We start from the raw sequence: 21,462 nt of genomic DNA on the forward strand, positions 1-21,462 counted from the left end.
ATTTATTTGGGACAATTATGTCACTACAAATGCACAGGTAAATTGTTTTCCATTGAAAGGCAACAGCCTGCATATCGTTCACCAACCTCGTGCATGTTCTTCACTCTGTAATACATGACCACGCACGGCATCATTTGATGTTCCATTGGAATGTCAGCTGATGAAGGGACCCAATATAGTTTGTATATTTAGTTTGTAAATAGTTTAGTATTTTATAAATATTTTAAATATTTGTATAGTTTGTAAATATTTTAGTCCTGCCCTTTTGGATGCAACAATATTCCTCATGCATTATGGAACCGAAGCAAAAGACCTTTTCCTAAGTGACCCACGTAAAATCAGGTAAATAATTACATAGTGATACAGTCCATTCCGGTTATTTGGGACACATCGGGACTAGTGCATTTTGGCCCGATTAAGCGGCTGCCCCAATTATCCAAAGTTTCACGTAAATAGTTAAAAATACAATGTACCCCTCCCCCATTTACAATTGGTTCACTGTACAATCAAATCACGTTACGACGAACTCAACATATTAAAGTACCGTTCACTATACGATGTGCAGTAAGCGCCGGTCATTGTGATTGCATTTGCGAATTGAATTTTAATTCTATTAAACAGTGATTCTAATTAGCGAAAATAGGAATATTATCCACAGGCTGTAAAAGCAAAGATATATTAAGCACAAATTTACCCTTTATTACCACCAATTAAAAAATTAAATGATACGTGAAAATCGGAAGAATATATGTGATAATCAGAATAATTAATACGTACTATAATATGTACATATGAACTAGTTGACATTTCTGTTCACTGACATTTGTGGGTGGAGGTTAAAATTTAAAACAGTAAAAAGATAAGCAATCAATAACAAAGAACATGGCACACACAAATTGCAAGTAACATAATATGCACAAGTGACGAGTTACAAAGCTTTAAAAATAGGAATGAAGAGAAGATCTGAAAATTAATTTTTTTTTTATGATTGAAGATTTCATGGAAGTGTAAACACATTTCACCATAATAACCCACAGAATTCCAGCTGTCGGTATTATCGCAAATTCAATAAGATCGAGTTTACTGCCCGTTTATGATAGATTTCACTTACAGAAAAGCCCAATAAACAGGTGACTGCTAATTGTTTTATGGTTGTGACCTCCAGAATTTCGACCGAACCACGTGGTACCGTCGGAGACAATCGTAGGGTAATCTCCAGTGCTGCGGTCTCCTGCCCCGATTAAACAGCATGCTGTCCCAATTAAGCGAAGTAAACCCTGGCTATTTTCTCGATTGGTTTCTGTTTTTTAAGATTTTCCCCAAACAAATGGCTGCCCCGATTAACCGGTGGCCCAAATAACCGGAATCCGCTGTATTTATTCCACCTTGAGAATGCTGTATGGGAGCCATTGGACAAAGTGGGCTGCAGGACACGTGGTGCAAGTTGGTGGGGCAACTGCATCACTACATATGCACAGGTAAATAATTACTTTGGTCATTTCGTGATTAGATATCAATCATAGTGGCATAGTGTTTGGGTAAGGTGCCGGTGGTATCCCACATCTGCACCATCAGTACTCTTGTGATGAATACAGAATCTCTGTAAAAGTCAGAAAAGTGTTGTGTTGCATGTGTAGTTTAGTAAGTGTAAAGTGTGATGTCAAACGGCACCAGGGATTTACCCCATCTCTACTTTGCTTTCATTGTAGGTCTACCAGTTCGCTGGGAAGGCCAGAGATTTAAAAGTGTGTGAATCATGTAGTTGTGTATCGTTGTTCCTTTGGCCATTTAGCTGCTGGACCCCTGCTGAGGCCCAACGTTGCCCACACTTGGCTCAGTGGAAGCAGTCAAGTACCCAGTAATCCAAGAATTTTACTCAGGCAGGTCCTGCCACCTAATTTCCTAAGATTTCAGTGGCTAGGACCTATAAAAAAAAAGAAGGCCGCTAAGTTGGAGGTTGAAAGCCAATGGACGAGGTTCAATTTGCATGGTTAAATTTTGACGTGTAGGGTGTATAGGCAGAGTGGGGGAGGAAGACTGAAGGCTGGGGGAGGAAAGTCAGAAGAATGAGTGTTATAGAGAAGATGCTACCCAGCAAAGGAGCAGGGTACTGATAGGCAGTAAGGCTGCAGTTGGTCGAATCCGATGTGTTTCCTTTAAGTCTGGTGATGTCAGTATCATGATCTGGCCAAAGGTAGGACAATGTCCTGTCCAGAAGGTCAGTCCCAGATAGTGGTCGCTATGGTGGATCTCTGATGACGCATGTGCAGCAGAGCTGCTATCTGAGTCAGAGTCTGTTGTACGAATCCAATACTTGGGTCAATTTTGCCAAAGTTTTCCTTTTTTAGGAGTTCAGGGTCCATTCTGAGTTGTAGTCTTGTCAAGGGATTCCGTCTTTCATGGGAGAGTATCCCATCCAGGTTGTTGGTTGGGTTAAGTTTGGTTTTCTTTGTTGGTTTTGGGGTTCGAGGTCCAGTCCGGGTTGTAGGCATTTTCCAGAGCTGCAGTCATTCTTCAGAGACTGTCCCATTTTGGTTAATGGTAATTTTCTGTTAGAAGAATGGCAGCATGGAGAGTGCATCTGGTTTCAGTCACTTGCTAGTTTGTCAGCATGTATCGTGTTCCTCTTCTCGAAAAGAGGTTCTGGGTGTATTTTGTGAGGGTTTTGTATTCATCGTGTGAGTCCAATAGGTGATGCTCCTGGTCCTGTGGGATGTGTGTCAATCTCGTGTAGAATAATCCCCTCAGATCTTTGTACCTTGGACACTGATACATAAGACGAGACCAGCTCTCAACATCTCCACAGGTGCATCATTGGTCATCAAGGAGCCCTAGCGTGGTGAGCTTGTCATTGAAGGGCCCACAACTCAGTAGTAGAAAGGTGAGTGTTCGTCCTGGCTGAAGCCAAGCCGGTGATTTTGGGTAGACCTTGTTAACGTATGGTAAAAATTTCCTCATGACTTTCCCCTTGGTGGAGGCCATCTACCAGAGGCGAACTTCATTTCGCCACCACCTCTGAAAATTTTTACTCTGACTCAGTGGCTTCTTCATGCCCCAGGCTGCCAACTGCCCCAGTTTTATGGCCTACCTAAAATCCATTAGCCAGGTGTTCTCTCCGGCCCATAGTGCCCTTCTGCAATGCACCTACATATGAACTATCCAAATATATTGCAGGACTCTTTACTCCTTTTGTAGGAAATACCACCTACACTGTCACTAACAGCGGTGAGTTCATTCACCTTATTAAAGAGCTCTCAATTTCTGACAAGGTTATCGTGTCATTGGATGTAGTGTCCCTGTTTACATCAGTCCCAGTCCAACAGGCTGTAAACTGCACCAAGAGGCTTCTAGAAAATGACCCAAACCTACCAAACAGAACATCACTGTCCACTGACGACATCTGTTCCGCCCTAAACCTGTGCTTGTCAGACACCGTGTGTTTACCTTTGAGGATTCCTTATACCAGCAGGTGCATGACAATGCCATGGGTGCCCCTGTTAGTTCTGTTGTGGCCAACATCGCCATGGAAGAACAGATATTCCTGAGCCCACCAGTATCTATTACAATATGGTGTAGATACGTCAATGATATCTTCACCGTCATCCCATGTGGCTCTGAAGCAGCACTGCTGGAATATCTCAATTCCTTGTCAGCGTTCATCCAGTTCACTCTAGAGTTATAAGCAGACGGATTTCTCCCATTCTTGGATGTCCTGGTAAAATGTGTGGGCCCACATCTCGAAACCTCAGTATACCGTAAGCTAATGTGCGGACAGTTCACAAACTACAGATCCAGCCATGCCCCTAGCCATCTCAACAGCACTGCCCGCACTCTATTCTCCAGGGCTTGGAGCCACTCCAGCACAGATAAAGCTAGGCGCAACGAGATTTTCAGAGTGAGGACAGACTTGATCAATTGTAGCTACCTAACCCACATATTGGACAAGTGCTTATTACAAACACCGCACGAGCTCACAGTCCACCCGAGACCACCATCAACTGAGGACAATGTGCTACCACCTACATTCCCTTCTATTCAGGCATTTCAGGGTTGGATCTCAAAAATCCTCTGAGAATACCATATAAAATGCATGCAGCAGCCTGGTAGAAACTTACGTTTTCTAGTTTCCAACGTAAAGACTCTGGTCACCTCTCTCTAATGCAGTGATTCAGTATACCGCATACTGAATATGTCACAATATACATTCAATGCTGTCACAATATACATTCAGTATATTGTGACAGCTGCTACATAGGAGAGACCTCGAGACATCTTCAAGACCGCCTCGCAGAACACGACAGATCGATTCGCCTTGCTGAGACCAACCAGTCCGCAATCGCGGAACACTTCTGGTTGACTCACCACGACCTCAATCCCAAGCAGGACTACGAAGTAATTGACCAGTCCCGACACTTTCGCCACCGCCTCTGGTTAGAGTCACTCAATATATTGTGTAATTTGAGAGCCATGAACCTCTGCAAAGGCATGAGACTACACCCCATCTTGGAGGCAACTGTTTTAAGTCTAGATAAGCACTGGAGGCAAAACTACGCACGTCCATGCAGCAACAATGAATGCCAGTTTAATGGTTGAATGGCTTACCTCGTGTCCTAGCACGCCTCACTGCACGCACAACTCTGTGTCCATTAAAATAATTTTTATCTCTAAAGTTTCCATTCTATTTGTTGATAAAGAGGCACATTCAGCCTTGAAAGCTCCAAAGTATTTATTTATAATTAAAGATATTTTTACTGGATATATGCGTTATTATTTCATAGGAATCCTTTTCCTCATGAGTGCCAGTCCAGTGACGTCCAGGATGACCTGCAGGGTGAACTGATTGAAGCTTCCTCTATTTATGAGTTTTGACCAAAAATGATGGGAAGCTACCAACATTGCAAAGGAATGCCTTCGGAAGCTCCTGCCGATTGCAATGGCTTATCTTTGTGAATCAGGCTTCTCAAATTTGGTGCAGCTAAAGACAAAGGCTCAGAACTCTTAGATTCTGATCTAAGATCTGCCTCAAATTCAAGGCAGATCTTAGATCAGAATCTAAGATCTGCCTTGAATTTGAGGCAGATCTTAGATGTGCACTTTCTATAACAGAAACTAGGAGTGAGAAACTGGTGCAGAAATTTCAGGAGAACATCTCTCATTAAAGTGGCTTCAGCTTAAACTTGTTTGAGTTTTTTTTTCATTCGGCAGATGCCTGCGATGTTTTGTTTTCACTTAGAAATTGTTCAAATGAGAAACATTGTTTCATTAAATACTTTTAAATCGAACTGGGTTGTGGTTGTTATTGGCATTTCTTTGGTTTCAAAAAATTGCTCAGCTATGATCCCCACAATGGACGTTTGCCATGAAATGTCAGGCCAAAAGCCAGTTGGGCCCCGTATCGAAAAAAGTTGGAAACACTGGGTGTTTCCGAGCTTTTTCAATTGCTATGGAAGTTACATTGGAAGCTTCCCAACTTTTTCAAGTGCTATGGAAGTTACATTGAGCTATGCCATTGTAACTTCCTAACCTGAATATTAACCCTAAATAACCAAATTATGTGGCAAAATCTGTCAGTGTGATTCTTTTGTTTTGTTAGATATAGTGATACTTGTGTTTTTTTTTTTTTTTTTTCTGTCTGTGATAACTTTCCTTTTTTTTGCCTGGTGATAAGATTCCTCATGGGATCCAGAAATGTCAGCCATAATTCGGTTATTTAGTTGAGGGATTGCAGTTTGTTAAGAAACTTATATTAATTGGATTGATATCTTTGCACCTACGATGTTTAATGTCAGTAATCATGATTATCAGTAATGTGGTTTTTTGCAATTACAGGAAAGTCTGATCAAATGGATTCTAGCAGTATATGATTTTATTGAGAGAAAAGAAGTGTTGAATGAATTGTATTCCATTATTTTCTTCTTTGTTGAACATAAAGCTCTGGTGAGTTATGATCATTGCTTTAAGGTAACATTTAAAATTATATTTTATAGCAGTAGTTTTCATTTCTAAGCCTAGAATCTATTTCCCTAAATTAGTACGCTTTGAAACATAGACATTTATCGCTTATAGTAACAAATGCCTTCTAGTAAAAATTGCACAATCAGAATGACATTGTCCTTTGTCCATATCAATTTAAGTTAAACAAGATATATTTAACCTTCATGAATCAGACAGACAAACTGAGAATCTGAAAATTTAGTTCCTGGCTTCTCTCAGATTGGCAGTTTTCTTAAGAAGTTGGCAAAGTGCCAACCTAAGAGAACCTGATTAGATCCAGCCAACCTAATTAGAGCTAGTTGTTCAGACTGGTGAATTTGTATCAGAGCCACAAAAGTTTTAACTCTCACTCTAATTATCTTGAAGTAAGTATGCAGTAATGTATGGTTCAGTTGTTTTGAAATAAAGGTAGCTTGCATTGTTATGAGTCATTTATGGCATGTGGAAATTTATTACAAGAGTGGAAATGGAATTATCTACTGCTATTCTGGAACATGATAAATGGCTCATTAATAATTATCAATGATAAATTAAGTTTATGGGTTCCCTTATTTGTACATGAAGTATTAGGCTTGATATAACTACACACTTCCCAAAAATTCAAAGCGATTTTTTTTTATAAACAACAACACAGGAATTTTATAGTTGGGATTACATTAAGGTCACTGTCATAGTCTATGAGAGAGGTTTAATCAAGACAAAAAAACATTTTATATAAATACGGGGGAACCTTGTTAATTCAGTGTATATAATAATCTGAAGTTTCACCTCCTCTGCCAAGGAGTGGGTCTTGTATGGTTTGCTGAGTATTTTATAGCTATTTCAAAATAAGATTAATCTTTAATTTGAATACAAATTATTGCTCCAATGTCTATTTAATATATTGTTTAATTTGAAACCTTATCAAGCTACTGAGGACATTTTGTGCAGGGAGGAGAGCAACTGTTCAAACAATTATATTAATTTGCCTATTTAAACATTTATAGAAACAGATCCTAAAAATTGCACTCCTCCCACTTCAGCACGTACACAGTAAAATAAAACAACTTTGCTCATACTATAGTTGTTTATGTCTTTTCGATATGTTGGTGAAGCAAGCTTGAAAAATATCAATAACTTATACACTTGGTGGAGTGGAACTAAAGTCAGTAGTGGAAGAAAGGGACTTGGGAGTTACGATACAGTCAGACTTGGAAGTTCTCCAAGCATTGTAGACAGATTGCAAGGAAGGCCCATGATATCCTATCAATTATTTATTGAACATTTTCTAGTGGAAATAAGGACATCATAATCCCATTATTATAAGCTATTGTTAGACTACACTTGGAATGCTGTGTTCAAGTATGGAAACTGCACATAAAAAAAGAACATAAAGCTTCTTGAAAGGGTCCAGAAATGGGTAACTCACCTGGTGAGATCAGAAAAAGGGCATCCATATGAGGAAAGACTTTGAATATATGGGTTGCACAGCTTGGAAACTAAGCACCTTAGAGGAGAATTGATTGAGGTGTATAAGGCTCTGAGAGGCAAAAGTAGAATGAATGAAGACAAAATTTGTTATAATCATATCAGTTATAAGTGATTCTAGAACTAGAGGCCATAATTCAAGTTACGGGGGGGAGGATGTTTAGACTGGATTGCAGGAAGTTTTATTTTAGCTAGCGAGTTAAATCACTGGAATAAGTTACCTACATGGGTGGTTTGGGGAAATTTAAAGGTCATCTGAATAGTTACCTATGGTGGGAAATGCATAGGTTGTGTATTTTTTTTTCCTTTTATTGTTTATGAATTATTTACTTAATTTAATTTTATTATTATTATTATTATTTTGCTCCTTTTTTTGGCTGCTGCAGCATAAGACTTGCTGCTGAAGAAAGAAATGCTGCTGCAGCATTTCTTGCACCATATGACTGTTACTAATACTAATAATAAAAGAAAACATGATGGTTAGTTTTCTCATTCTTGTCCACTGTACACAAAATCTCTCAGGCTGTAGGCAAAAATGAGAAAAAAACTGGTATAAGGAGGGAACTGGCCAGCTGTGGGGTCTGCAGCAGCAAAAGCAAGTTGCCCTTGAAAAAAAATTCGAGTAGCAAGGCATGCAGACCTCAAAGAGGAAATTTGAGGGTGGTTTTATGAAGCAAGGGCAAACAACATACCAATTTGTGGTACATTGGTGCAGTGGCACACCCAGAAATTTTATTTGAGGAAAGCTGGTATATTGCACAGTGCTATATTATAATTATACTATAAAATACTATAATTATACTATAAAGTGCTATAATTATACTATAAAACAAAATGTTTTTGTAGTATTAGCCTCCCCCATGTGGATGAGCTTATGCATTGATGAAATAAAGAGGTTGACAAAGTATACAAGATGGTGTTTGACTTTCAGTTTTGAAATGGAAGAATACAATGTTTCCAGAAATGGCATGGTATAGCGTTGCTGTGCATCAGCAATGTATGGTCTGTCGAGATCGTAGCAGCTGACACTTGGATGGGAAGTGTTAGAACTGCACACAGCAGGTCATTTTCATTGCTGACGAAACTAGCCTCTTCTGCAGTTTACATCCATATCAGATACTGGCCTTTAACCCACTATCTGACACATTCTTAAAAGTCACACTAGCTGGTGTGTCTGCATTTTCCACGATACTATGGAAATATTGTGAATTAAGCAGTTGACACCAACCATGTTAAAGCATGTAGAAAATAAAATGAAATAAACACAATAAACCAATTAAATAATTTAATATTACTTGGATAAAAAGATGTAAAATAATTACAATAAATACTATTTACAATAACTTTACAATAAATTATACAGTAATAAAAGCGTTAAAACCAATAAAATTAAAAATAAACTGTTAAAACCTATAGTTGTAGCCAATGAAATTCTGGCAAGGACCTCAGCCATTTTAAGCCAGGCTAGGGCAGCTCTCTCTAATCTTAACATTAGACAGAAGTTAGCACTTAAGGGTCTGAGACAGAAAGATAGTATTGTGGTCTTGCAACCCGTAGGCCTATTTGAAGAATACTATGGAAATGATTGAAATAGCGCAATAAATACTTTCAAATTGGGCACTTTTTAATGCATTTTAATTTATTTTTTATAAATCAGGATTAAAAATTTTCAAGGATTAAATCAGGTTGAATCAGGATTAAAAAAATTATCAAAACAGCTTAATAGATATTTTTATAAGCATATAAATTCACAAGAGATATTTTGCAGAGATATCTTGTGGAATATTTTTAAGCATATATGAAACAATATACAGCAGACTCTTGATTTACTGGGATCGGATTAACCGGGACATTTCAAGATTCCAAATTTAAAAAAAAAAAAAAAAAAAACCAACCAGAAATCATAAAATTCAAGTAATAACTAGAATAGGTATAAACAGATGTTTTGCAAATTGTAAATAAGCAACAAGAACTGGTGTTATAAGTCGTCACTGGGAGATTAGTGTACCTATTATCTTGCAACCCCTGCTGTCTTCACATCCGCCGCTCAAAAAAAAAAGAGACCAAATGTTTAGTTTGTTTAAGTACGTTGCGTCGATTGTTGTTTCGTTGCACCGCAAAAAGACAAATTTTGTTTTGTTATTTATATCAGGGATGTTGAATTTTTTTTATAGTAAATATATATATATTTTTTTTGTTTTGAAATCGCGAAAATGATGGGTAAATGCAAAAGAGTTTCACTTTCAGTTAAAAAAGACTTGAAATTATTCAAAAGTTTGAAAACGGTGCATCTGTTAAATTTCTAATTAACCATTATAATGTTGGTGACCAAACCATACGCAACATCATAAAAAATAAAGGGAAGTTATTAGATTTAAAATCGACATCGCAAAAATAAAGGGAAGCATCGTATTGGACACACGAGTAGTACGTGGTAAGTTTTTTTTTTTTTTTTATCTATCGCCATATTTTTTACATAGGTTCCTGAACATTTTTCGATATAGTAAGTCACCGACATACGCAACTACGGATTTACGTAAATTTGTTTCCGCTCAATTTTTTTATATTTATTTATTATTATTATTTTTTTTTTATAGGATTGTAAAATTTAAATAACGACGATCATGGCATGCACAAATTGTACACGTGAGATCGGACGGAGTAACAAGCAAAAAAATAGGAAAGAGGAGAAGATTCTTACAATTTATTTATGTTTTTTTTTTTTTATATGACTGAAGATTTTAGTGAAGGAGACACCCATTTCATTAAAATCTTCAGTCATATAAAAATTCCAGAATTCCAGCTATCGGTATCATCGCAAATGCAATAAGATCGAGCTTACTACCCGTTTATAATAGATTGCACTAACAGAAAAGTCCAATAAAACGGGAAAGGGTAAATTGTTTTTGTTTTTTTGTGACCTCCAGAAATGTGCTTTAGTAAAATGTGAGCTTGCACGGGGTGATAATAGTGAGTTTTCACCTTAACCCTGTGAAGTTCTTTACAGAAAATTTCATTTTGATCATTATCATGATGCCAACTAAGAGAATAAGTGACAGCAGTACTAGTAAATCTACCAAAAAAAGAATAGCGATCGATTTGGATCAGAAAATTAAACTAATAAGTATATATGAAAATGGTCAAACATTAACAAGTATCGCGCTGAATTCAGATTTCTCAATAATAATATAGCAGCAATATTTTCCAAGTCAATCCCGAGTTGCGTAAAGCTCGACGAAGTAAGAAGTCCTGGAACATATCTCTTACATATGTCGGGGACTTCTGTACGTTTGGATTGACCGGGAAATCAATTATCCGGGATTTTTTTTTTTTTCACCATCTATCCTGGAAAATCGAGAGTCTACTGCATTTTTAAATGTTTTAAAACTTTTTTAAACTTTTCTAAAAATTTAAGAATAAAACTTTAAGAATAAAAACTTTACTATGGATATACTTAAAACAAAGTATACACTTGGTTTTAAAAATATTTTAAAAAATCTAAAGAATTTGAGACTTTTTAAAAAAAAGTAAAGATTTTGAGAATTTGGTAGGATTTCTTTGCCAGTTTCTTGTGCTTAATAGAATTTCTGCAATCACGTGCATAATATATGTGAATCAGGTTACAGATAAAAATTGACAATAAATCTGCAAATGAAATTGATAATATTGTATGCTAATGTAATTATAAAGGTTTGCTATTTTATATTTTAATATTTTGACAATAATGATGGGTATGCAGAACTGAAATGCTCATGTGACATAGTAAAATAAGAATTTCATTTACACAGTCAACTGTGCTGAATGTAAAGTCTGCTAACAACAGTAATACAGTCAACATGAAACAATAAATTTATGAATTAGTTTATCCTCCAAGAATTAAAATCCAACTATACTATAATATACTTCAAACTGAAACAGTGACATGTCAAATATGAAATCGAAAATAAATTAATATTAGACATCCATGCCCCTCTATAGTTAATTTTTTATAACCTGTGATGTTAATTTTTACTACAAACTCATGGTGTTTCAATGGATGCTTAAGCCTGTTATTACATGGATTGATGCATATGCACATGCCTAATACTCAAATGTGACAGTTTTTTATGGATATACTTCTCAAATTTCAACAAAATTGGGTGCAGATCAAAAGTCTTATTATATATACTGAGGAATATAAAAAAAACAAAACTTGATAGTTGAAATGGGCTATTAGAATGATATAAATAACATCATTCTGATAGCAATTTTAATTTTCAATTTTATTTGGCACATGTCACCACAGCCATCACTGAGTTAAAGTTGAAATATTGTGAATGGAAGAAATCAAGAGAATGCGAATGATATTTTGGTCTTACAAAGTATAGTCTTTTGGGCATGGAGTGACACACAATTTCAAGCAAGGCACAATTTCTCATAAATGTTCTCAGATTCTGTAAGTAATGCCTGCTGAAGCTCCAGAAGAGACCTGCGCTTATTATGTTTTTAAGAATCCTCACAAAAAGTAATTGCAGAGTGTTAATTCTAGGGAAGTGCATTGGCCATTCAATATAACTGTACAATCCAATCCATTGATCTAGGAACATTTTGTCTAAGAATTTGTATGTAATTTTTGTACAGTAAGCTGGTGCTCCATCCTGCACAAAAAAATGTTAAAAATTGATTTTGGACTGCATTAATGAAATGATTTTGTCCTTTAACAGTCTTAGATAGCACTCTTGTCATCATCATCAGCCATTTTCAATCCACTGCAGGATGAAGGCCTCTCCAGCAACTTTCCAGTTCCTTCAGTTTTGAGCACTGGCCATCCATTTACTACCCACAAACCCATGAATTTCATCAATCCACCTTTGTCTTCCAGCTCCTCTTGGATACCATTCTGTTATTTTCTTAGTCCATCTGTCATCATGTCTTCGAGCTATGTGTCCTGCTCAAGACCATTTTAGTTCTTTAGTTTTGATAAAAATGTCCTTTACTTGAGTTTGCTGCCTAATCCATGTGTTTCTCTTCTTATCTAACAGTCTGATTCCCAATATAATTCGTTCCATTCTTCGCTGTGTAGTTCTCACCTTCTCTTCCATTCTTTTGGTGAGTGCCCAAGTTTCACTTCCATAAGTCATGGTGGTGAGTATACATTGGTTCATTATTTTACGTTTCATACAAACTGGGATATTGCTCTTCAGTATGTGACTATATTTCCTGAATGCTATCCATCCAAAATTTATTCTTCTCTTGACTTCCAGCCATTTATCATTATTACAGCTAATAACTTGTCAAAGATAAGTATATGACTCCACCTTTTCAACTACTGCTCCTTCAATCATTATTTCCCTTTCTGTGGCATACTTGTTCATCATTACTTTTGTTTTAGCCATATTCATCTTTGGTCCAAAATCCTTACTAACTGTGCATAACTGATTAAGATTTTCCTCTAATTCTTTGGGATCGTGGCTTATGACCACAATGTCATCTGCAAATAGTAAATGGTTTAGGTACTCTCCGTTCACATTGACTCCTTTCTGCGACCAGTCTAATCTTCTGAAAGCTTCCTCAAGGGGCAGCAGTAAACAGCTTCGGAGATATTGTGTCTCCTTGTCGAACTCCTTTCTTGATTTTAAATTTCCTATTGTCTTTGTCTAGTCTAATAAAGGAGGTAGCACTCTCATATATTTTCTTCAAAATCATAATATGTGGGGTACCTATGCCTTGTCTTTCCAGTGCCCGAAACATTGCCTTATGCTGTATGGAGTCAAATGCCTTTTCATAATCCACAAATGCCAGGCATAACGGTGTTTTATATTCATTTGTTTTCTCCATTAGCTGTGATATTACATGAAGGTGATCCATAGTTGAGAATCCTGTCCTAAAGCCAGATTGCTCTTTCAGTTGATTCTCATCAGGTATTCTTTATAATCTGTTAGTAACGACCCTTGTGAACAACTTTTAGATGTGGGATAACAAGCTAATTGGTCTATAATTTCCAATTTCTGATTTATCTCCTTTCTTATGCAGCAAAACTATGATTGCATTATTCCACTGCTTAGGCGTCACACCTTTTCTAATGCACTTTGTGAAGAGCCTTGTCACACAGATATAAGGAATGCCGAACTGGAATTTGGGGAGTACAATGTGTACAGAAAGGATAGACAGGATAGGAAGGGAGGAGGTGTTATGTTGTTAATAAAGAAAAACATAAAATCAAAAGAAGTGCATCCAGTTGATAGAGATGAACAGTGCACTGTTGAGTCAGTTTGGTGTGACATAAGCACTGCGAAAGCAAAAATTAGAGTAGGAGTGTGTTATTGGCCTAATGACTTGAATGGGTACAATGAACAATTGTACAGAGAAATAGTGGGCTAGTAAATCGGAATGTCTTATAATGGGGGATTTTAACTTCCCAGATATTGACTGGAACTTGTGGGTTGGTCACTCACACACTAGTCAGACTTTTGTGGATTTATTGGATGATTGTTTTCTGCAGCAGCATGTTCGAGAGGCAACCAGAGAAAGTAATACTCTTGATCTGGTTATCAGCAGTGATCATTCATGTATTAGGAATTTGCAGATAAAAGAACCACTAGGTGGCAGTGATCACAGTGTACTGACGTGGGATTTACTTAAAGATTTAATTACCATCAGGGGTAAAGGAAAGGGTTTTTGCTTCCGTAAAGGCGAGTACAGTGGTCTCCGACAGTTTTTAAATTCTGTACAGTGGGATCAACTGACGATGTTACCAACAGTAAATTCTAAGTGGGAATCATTCAAGGAATTAATCGTGGAAGTTACTAAAAGGTTCATACCTATTAAGAAATATTGTTCAAGGTTTAGGCCTAAATGGTTGTCAAATGAACTAATGAGACTCGTAATGGAGAAGAAAAATGCATGGGATGCATATAAATTATCAAGCGACTCAGAGCCTATGGCAGAAATAATTTAATCTGTAATCAGGTCACAAAGGAGGTTCGGCAGGTGAAGGCAGATTACGAGAAATCCTTGGCAAAAGATGCTAAGAAAAACAGCAAGGATTTCTTTACTTATATAAACTCTAAAAGGAAGGGGATGAATCTGATTGGTCCACTTGACATCGATGGCTCGACTGTAGATGATCCTGCTCAGATAGCAAACAAACTGAATGAGTATTTTGCATCTACATTCGCATGTGAGGAATTATTAAGGTTTGAAAATGGCAGAAGATTATCAAATTGTAGCAAGATACTTAATGATTTTGTTATAACTGAGAGCAAAGTGGAAGAGAAATTGTTGAAGTTAAACGTAAGAAAAGCACCTGGGGTGGATGGGATCTATCCAGTTATATTAAAGGAGGCGGCAAAGCAACTAAGCAAACCCTTAGCCATAATTATGAGAGCATCCTTGGACTCAGGGGAGGTACCCACAGACTGGAGATGTGCAAATGTATCCCCAATTCACAAAGGGGGATCGAAGGGTGACACGAGTATTTACAGACCAGTTGTTTAACTTCTGTTCCTGGTAAAATAATGGAGTCACTGGTTAAAGATGCATTGCAGGATCATCTAGACAAGACTGCAGCAATAATTCCGACACAGCATGGGTTTGTTAAGGGAAAGTCTTGTCTGACAAATTTGATAGGATATTATGATGTGGTTACAAAGGAACTGGATGCGAAAAATAATTTTGATATCATATATTTGGATTTCAGAAAAGCTTTTGACACTGTTGCGCATGGAAGACTGTTGTACAAATTGGAGCAGAATGGTATTAAAGGTAAGTTGCTACAATGGATAAAAGAATGGTTAAGTGCTAGAAGACAGAGGGTGGTAATCAATGGGTGCTGCTCTTCTTGGACTAATGTTATTAGTGGAGTCCCACAGGGTTCGGTGTTAGGTCCACTGTTGTTTTGTATATTTATCAATGATATTGATGAAGGTATATCAGGCTTAATGTCGAAGTTTGCAGATGATACAAAGTTTGGCAGGGTTGTTAATGACAGTAATGGCAGTGTGCTACTGCAACAGGATCTAGATAATTTGGGCATATGGGCTAAGAAGTGGCAACTTAAGTTTAACCTTGACAAATGCAAAGTACTACATATGGGTAGAAGTAACCCCAGAGAAATGTACCAACTGTGTGGTACTACACTTAAGGTGGTAGAAAATGAAAAAGACGTGGGAGTAATTGTGCAGGCAGATATGAAGTTTTCTGAGCAATGCAGACAGGCTGCCAGGCCAGGTCATGGGGTTTTGTCAATGATATATAGGAATTTTGCTAGCAGGGAAAAGGAGGTGATTATCCCTCTGTATAAGGCAATGGTCAGGCCACAGGTCTGGAGGCCTCATTTTAGGAAGGATGTAGATTTACTTGAGCGTGTACAGAGAAGGGCAACAAGATTGGTGAGGGGAATGAAGGGATCCTCTTACCAAGAGAGGCTTAAGTTCTGCAAATTGCAGTGGCTGGAGAGTAGGCACCTGCGCGGTGATCTGATTGAGGTATATAAGGCCTTGAATTGGTTGAGCACGCTGAATTCTGATGGCATCCTTCCACTTGTTCAGATTACGAACCTAAGGGGGCATAAATTCAGATTAAGAAAAGACAGATGTAGAATAGATGTGCAGAAATTTGCCTTTAGCCATCGGGTGGTTAATTGTTGGAACACACTTCCATCTGTCGTTGTGGAAGTTGATAGGTTGAATAAATTTAAGGAGGAACAGGACAGGCATTTGGAGGGAATGGTGTGATTTTTTTTTTTTTTTTTTTTTTTTTTGGCTGATGCTGCATAAGCTCATACATTTGCTTTCTTGCATCACATGCCACTACTACTACTACTACCTCATCAGGAAGAATATCGGGTATGTCGTATGTGTTGCTACTTTGCAATCCATCTTCCCCACTGTTTGGCATCAGTCCCTCGCTCCTTGTATAATTCTCTATAGTAGTCTTCTGGCATTTGAATTATGCCTTCAACCCACTTCCACTTCACCCCTCTGTTCGTTCAAAATACCTGTCCAGCTGAGCCTTAAACTTATTTAGGCTATCAACCTCCACTACAAGGGATGGAAGTCTGTTCCACTAACCAACCACCCGCTGGCTAAAGGCAAATTTCCGCACGTCTATCCTACATCTGTCTTTCCTCAATTTGAATTTATGCCCTCTCAGGTGATTATTCTGAGCTAAAGGAAGAATCCCATCAGCATTGAGCATGCTCAAAACATTCAAGGCTTTGTACACCTCTGTCAGATCACCTCGCTGGTGCCTAGTCTCCAGACACTGTAATTTGCAAAACTTAAGCCTTTCTTCGTAAGAGCACCCCTTTGTTCCATTCACTAATCTTGTTGCCCTTCTGTACTCGTTCCAGCAGCTCTGCATCCTTCTTGAAATGAGGCCTCCAGACCTGTATACAGTACTCTAGTTGTGGCCTCACCATTGCCTTATACAAGGGAATAATCACCTCCTTATCCCTGCTGGAAAAATTCCTGTATATCATTGACAATACTCCATGAGCTACTCTTGCAGCCTGTCTGCACTGCTCAGAGAACTTATATCTGCCTGCACAACCACCCCCAAGTCCCTTTCATTCTCTACCACTGTCAGTGTAGTACCACAGAGTTGATACGTTGCTCTGGGGTTGCTGTTTCCCATGTGTAGTACTTTACATTTGTCAATGTTAAACTTCATTTGCCACCTCTCAGCCCATCTGCTCAACCTTTCCAGATCCTGTTGCAGCAGCATAGTGTCCTTGACAACCCTGCCAACCTTTGTATCGTCTGCAAACTTGGACATTAAGCTTGATATACCATCATCAATATCATTTATAAATACAGAAAACAATAATGGACCCAACACTGAGCCCTGAGGGACTCCACTAATAACATTACTCCACGACGAGCAGTGTCCATTGATTACCACTCTCTGTCTTCTCCCCCTCAACCACCCCTTTATCCATAGCAGCAATTTGCCTCCACTGTCACACTGCTCCAATTTGTGTAGCAGTCTTCCATGTGCAACAGTATCAAAAGCCTTTCTAAGATCCAAGTATATAATATCAAAGCTATTTCCTGCATCCAGTTCTTTTGTGACTGCATCATAGTATCCAATCAAATTGGTCAGGCAAGACTTCCCCTTAACAAAACCATGCTGTGTCCGAGCTATAACTGAAGTCTTGTCTACATGATCCTGCAGTGCTTCTTTAACCAGTGATGTTCATAGTATCCAATCAAATTGGTCAGGCAAGACTTCCCCTTAACAAAACCATGCTGTGTCCGAGCTATAACTGAAGTCTTGTCTAAATGATCCTGCAGTGCTTCTTTAACCAGTGATTTTCCTGGAACAGAAGTTAAGCTCACAGGTCTATAATTACTTGTGTCAGCCTTTGATCCTCCTTTGTGAATTGGGGTCACATTTGCACATTTCCAGTCTATGGGTACCTCCCCTGAGTCCAAGGAAGCTCTCATAATTATGGCTAAGGGTTTGCTTACTTCCTTTGCTGCCTACTTTAATATAACTGGATAGATCCCATCCACCCCGGGTGCTTTTCTTGTGTTTATCTTCAACAGTTTCTCCTCCACTTTACTCCCAGTTATTTCAAGATTCTCTAGCTTACTGCTAGAGTTGAATACACCTCTGGCTTTCCCCTCGCTAAATAACTCCTCATGTGTGAATGTCGATTCAAAATATTCATTTAGTTTGTTAGCTACCTGAGCAGGATCATCAACAGTTGACCCATCAATATCAAGTGGACCAATCTGATTCATCCCCTTCCTTCTAGAGTTTACATAAGTAAAGAACTCTTTGCTGTTTTTCTTTGCATCCCTTGCCAAGGATTTCTCGTAATCTGCCTTCGCCTGCCTAACCTCCTTTGTAACTTGGTTGCATATCAACTTGTATCTATCATAGGCTTATGTGTCATGTGTTAATTTGTAAGTATCCCATGCATTTTTCTTCTCTGCCATATGCCTCATTAGTTCATCTGACATCCATTTTGGCCTAAACCTTGAACAATATTTCTTAGTTGGTATGTAAAGCCTAGTAGCTTCCAAGATAAGTTCTTTGAATGCTTCCCATTTTGAATTTGCTGTTGGTAACATCATCAGTTGGTCCCACTGTATAGAATTTAAATACTGTCTCAGTCCATCGTAGTCGCAATGGAAGCAATAACCCTTCCCTTTACCCCTAATGGTAGTTACCTCTTTGAATAAATCCCACTTCAGCACACTGTGATCACTGCCACCTAGTGGTTCATTTATCTGCAGATTCTTAATGCATGAAGAATCACTGCTGATAATCAAATCAAGAGTATTACTCCTCTAGTTGCCTCCCGAACATGCTGATGTAGAAAACAATCATCCAATAAATCCACAAAAGCCCTGCAATTACAAATCACACACTGCAATTTTGCAAATTACAGTGTGTGAGTGACCAGCCCCCAAATTCCAGTCAATATCTGGGAAATTAAAATCTCCCATTATAAGACTCTCTGATTTACTGGCCCACTCTATTTCCCTGTACAGTTTCTTATTATACTCATCAGAGTCATTAGGCCTATATCACACTCCTACTCTCAATTTTGATCTCCCAATGCTTATGTCACACCAAACTGACTCAACACTGCACTGTCCAGCGATGTCGACTGGCTTCACTTCCATTGTTTTATGTGTTTCTTAACTAATAGCATAACCCCTGCCCCCTTCCTATCCTGTCTATCCTTTCTGTAGACGTTGTACTCCCCAAATTGCAGTTCTGCATCCCTTATATCTGTGTGACACCACGTCTCTGAAATCCCAACAATATCTGCCTTTGATGTTTTGAGCAATACCTCAAATTCATCAAATTTATTTACTAAACTCCTAGCATTGGTGTACACGCAAGTATACCTGCACCTGTTTCTATTCTTAGTTACCCTAACACAACCCATGTGTTTACTTGTACCGCAATGGCTCCCAGCAGTCTCTGAATTATCATGCATCTTGTTTTTCAGGCTTCTGCTCATTCTAATAGAAGCAGTGCAAGAATCTCTTTCACCTCTGCCAGTGGCTACTGTCAATCTATTGGTCTTTGTCTCCCCCCAAGCTAGCAGTTTTCCGACCCAACTAACACTGCCTCGATAGCATCAGCAAATATTCTTGCATCCTTTCTATTTAAGTGTATCCCATCTCCGTAGAAGCAATCTCTCCTGTTAACAAGTACAGACCAGGCTGAAAAAAATTCTACCCCTTGAGCCTTGCACAATCTTTCCAGGGCTGAATTGATCGACAAGGCTCTCATCATATACTCCCTCCTATCGTGTCTGGGCAGAATTGCAGATACTTTCAAATTCAACCCTAATTCTCGGCTTTTGTTCAACAGTGACCTGTACTTGTTAAGTAATTCTGCCGGTCTCCTCCTCTTAATATCATTAGTGCCAACGTGTACAACTATATCACCTTTTGTGCCCTTCAAAGATGATATTCGCTCTACAACGTCATCAACCTTTGCCCCTGGTAGACATACCCTGGTCCTGTTCCACCTATCCTTTTTACAAAGCATGTTTCCTGTTTCCCTGACAGTAGAGTCACCAACAACTACTAGTTCCTTCGGGACCAGCGCATTCTGCCTTGGGGGTTGCCTCCGTGTCACGTGATGCCTAAGTGCAAGCTCTGGCGTTGATGTGGGCAGCTGAGAGCTTGATGGGCCCCTCAATTTAGTTTCTTCAAGGGCATCCACCCTGTCCTTCAAGCTCTCATATAGGCCCACAAGAACGCCGAGTTGTTGCCTGATATCGATACACTCCTTGCATCGCGTGCGCACACAAAGACATCCCCCTTGGCAGTATCATGTCCCGTACCCGATTGCTCTGCAAACATCAAGCAAACAGTGCATTTTATAAGGCTGTGAGTCAGAGGAAAACTGCCCCCCTCAGTTCTGCTCTGAGCCACAGCACTTCCATGTTCTACTTTTCTTGTGTTAAATCTTCTTATGTCCTCTCTGAGTCTCTTTCTAATGGCTTTGCATAACTCAATATACTCAATTTTCTCCCTGTCAGTGTTTTTCTTGCTTTTCATTTGTTGTCTAAGGTTCATCATGACAAGTGTTTCTTGACTCATTTTTTCTTCTTTGGATTTCTTTTTCCCTATAGGTTTCTTGGGCTTTATCACTTTCAAAAAGTTGTAATATTCCTCGTCGATATCTTGGTCCTGAGCAGTCTGCAGAAGCTCAAACTTGTTCTTAATTCCAGTACAGACTGCTTTTTCTCCTCTTCTGTTATCTCAAAGACCTTTGTATTATTTACTCGAGTCAGTTTTTTCCTTTCTTTTCCTACATCTATATCAAGTGTACATCTTACCGTTCTGTGATCACTTCCAACCTTATTCAGGACGGTAACATCATTCACAATATCTTCTATTAGTGAGGATGAAGTTGATTTCATTAGTAGTTAATTCATTTGGACTCTTCCATGTCCACTTTCTGTTCACCCTTTTCTTGAAAAAAGTGTTCATTACTGACAATTCTTGAGATTCTGCAAATTCCACAAGTCTTTCACCTCTTTCATTTCTTTCACCTATTCCAAAATTTCCTATAGTTCCCCTTTCTGCGCTGTTTTGTCTTTTTCCAACCTTAGCATTGAAGTCCCCCATAATAATAGTGTAGTTGGTTTTCTGCTCATCAAAAGATTCTCAATTTTGGTGTACATTCCTTCAACCTCTTCATCATCATGGCTCGATGTTGGTGCATAAATCATTATAATCTTTAGCTTGTACCTCTTAGAAATCTTGAGTATCAAGTCTTGACACCCTTGGTGATGTACTTTTGAATTCCAAAATGTTGTTTTTAAAATCTTTATGGACCGGAAACCCAACTCCACCTTCACTCCTTTCACTGTTTCCATTGGTGTACAGCAGATTTCCACTTGATAAACTTATAAGTGATTCATTTCTTCTTCTTGTTTCAGCCAAACTGATGATATTCTAATTCACATTTTCTAATTCCTTTTCCAGCTCTAATATACTGTCTTGTGTGATGAGTGATCTTATATTATAACAGGCCAAGTTC

General features: G+C 38.3%; 1 protein-coding gene across 1 annotated transcript in view; it reads left to right on the forward strand.

Moving 5' to 3' along the window:
- LOC150087283 (centromere protein I-like) overlaps positions 1 to 21,462 on the forward strand; it is a 174,649-nt gene that overhangs the window by 67,272 nt on the left and 85,915 nt on the right. The window contains exon 4 of the mRNA XM_090372436.1: positions 5,830 to 5,937. Coding sequence (XP_090228562.1) covers positions 5,830 to 5,937 — 108 coding nt within the window. The remainder of the gene's footprint in view (positions 1 to 5,829; positions 5,938 to 21,462) is intronic.

This window comes from Mastigoproctus giganteus, chromosome 4 (genome assembly GCF_048544385.1).
Source record: "Mastigoproctus giganteus isolate SK-2022 chromosome 4, ASM4854438v1, whole genome shotgun sequence".
In the NCBI taxonomy this organism is placed as follows: domain Eukaryota; kingdom Metazoa; phylum Arthropoda; class Arachnida; order Uropygi; family Thelyphonidae; genus Mastigoproctus; species Mastigoproctus giganteus.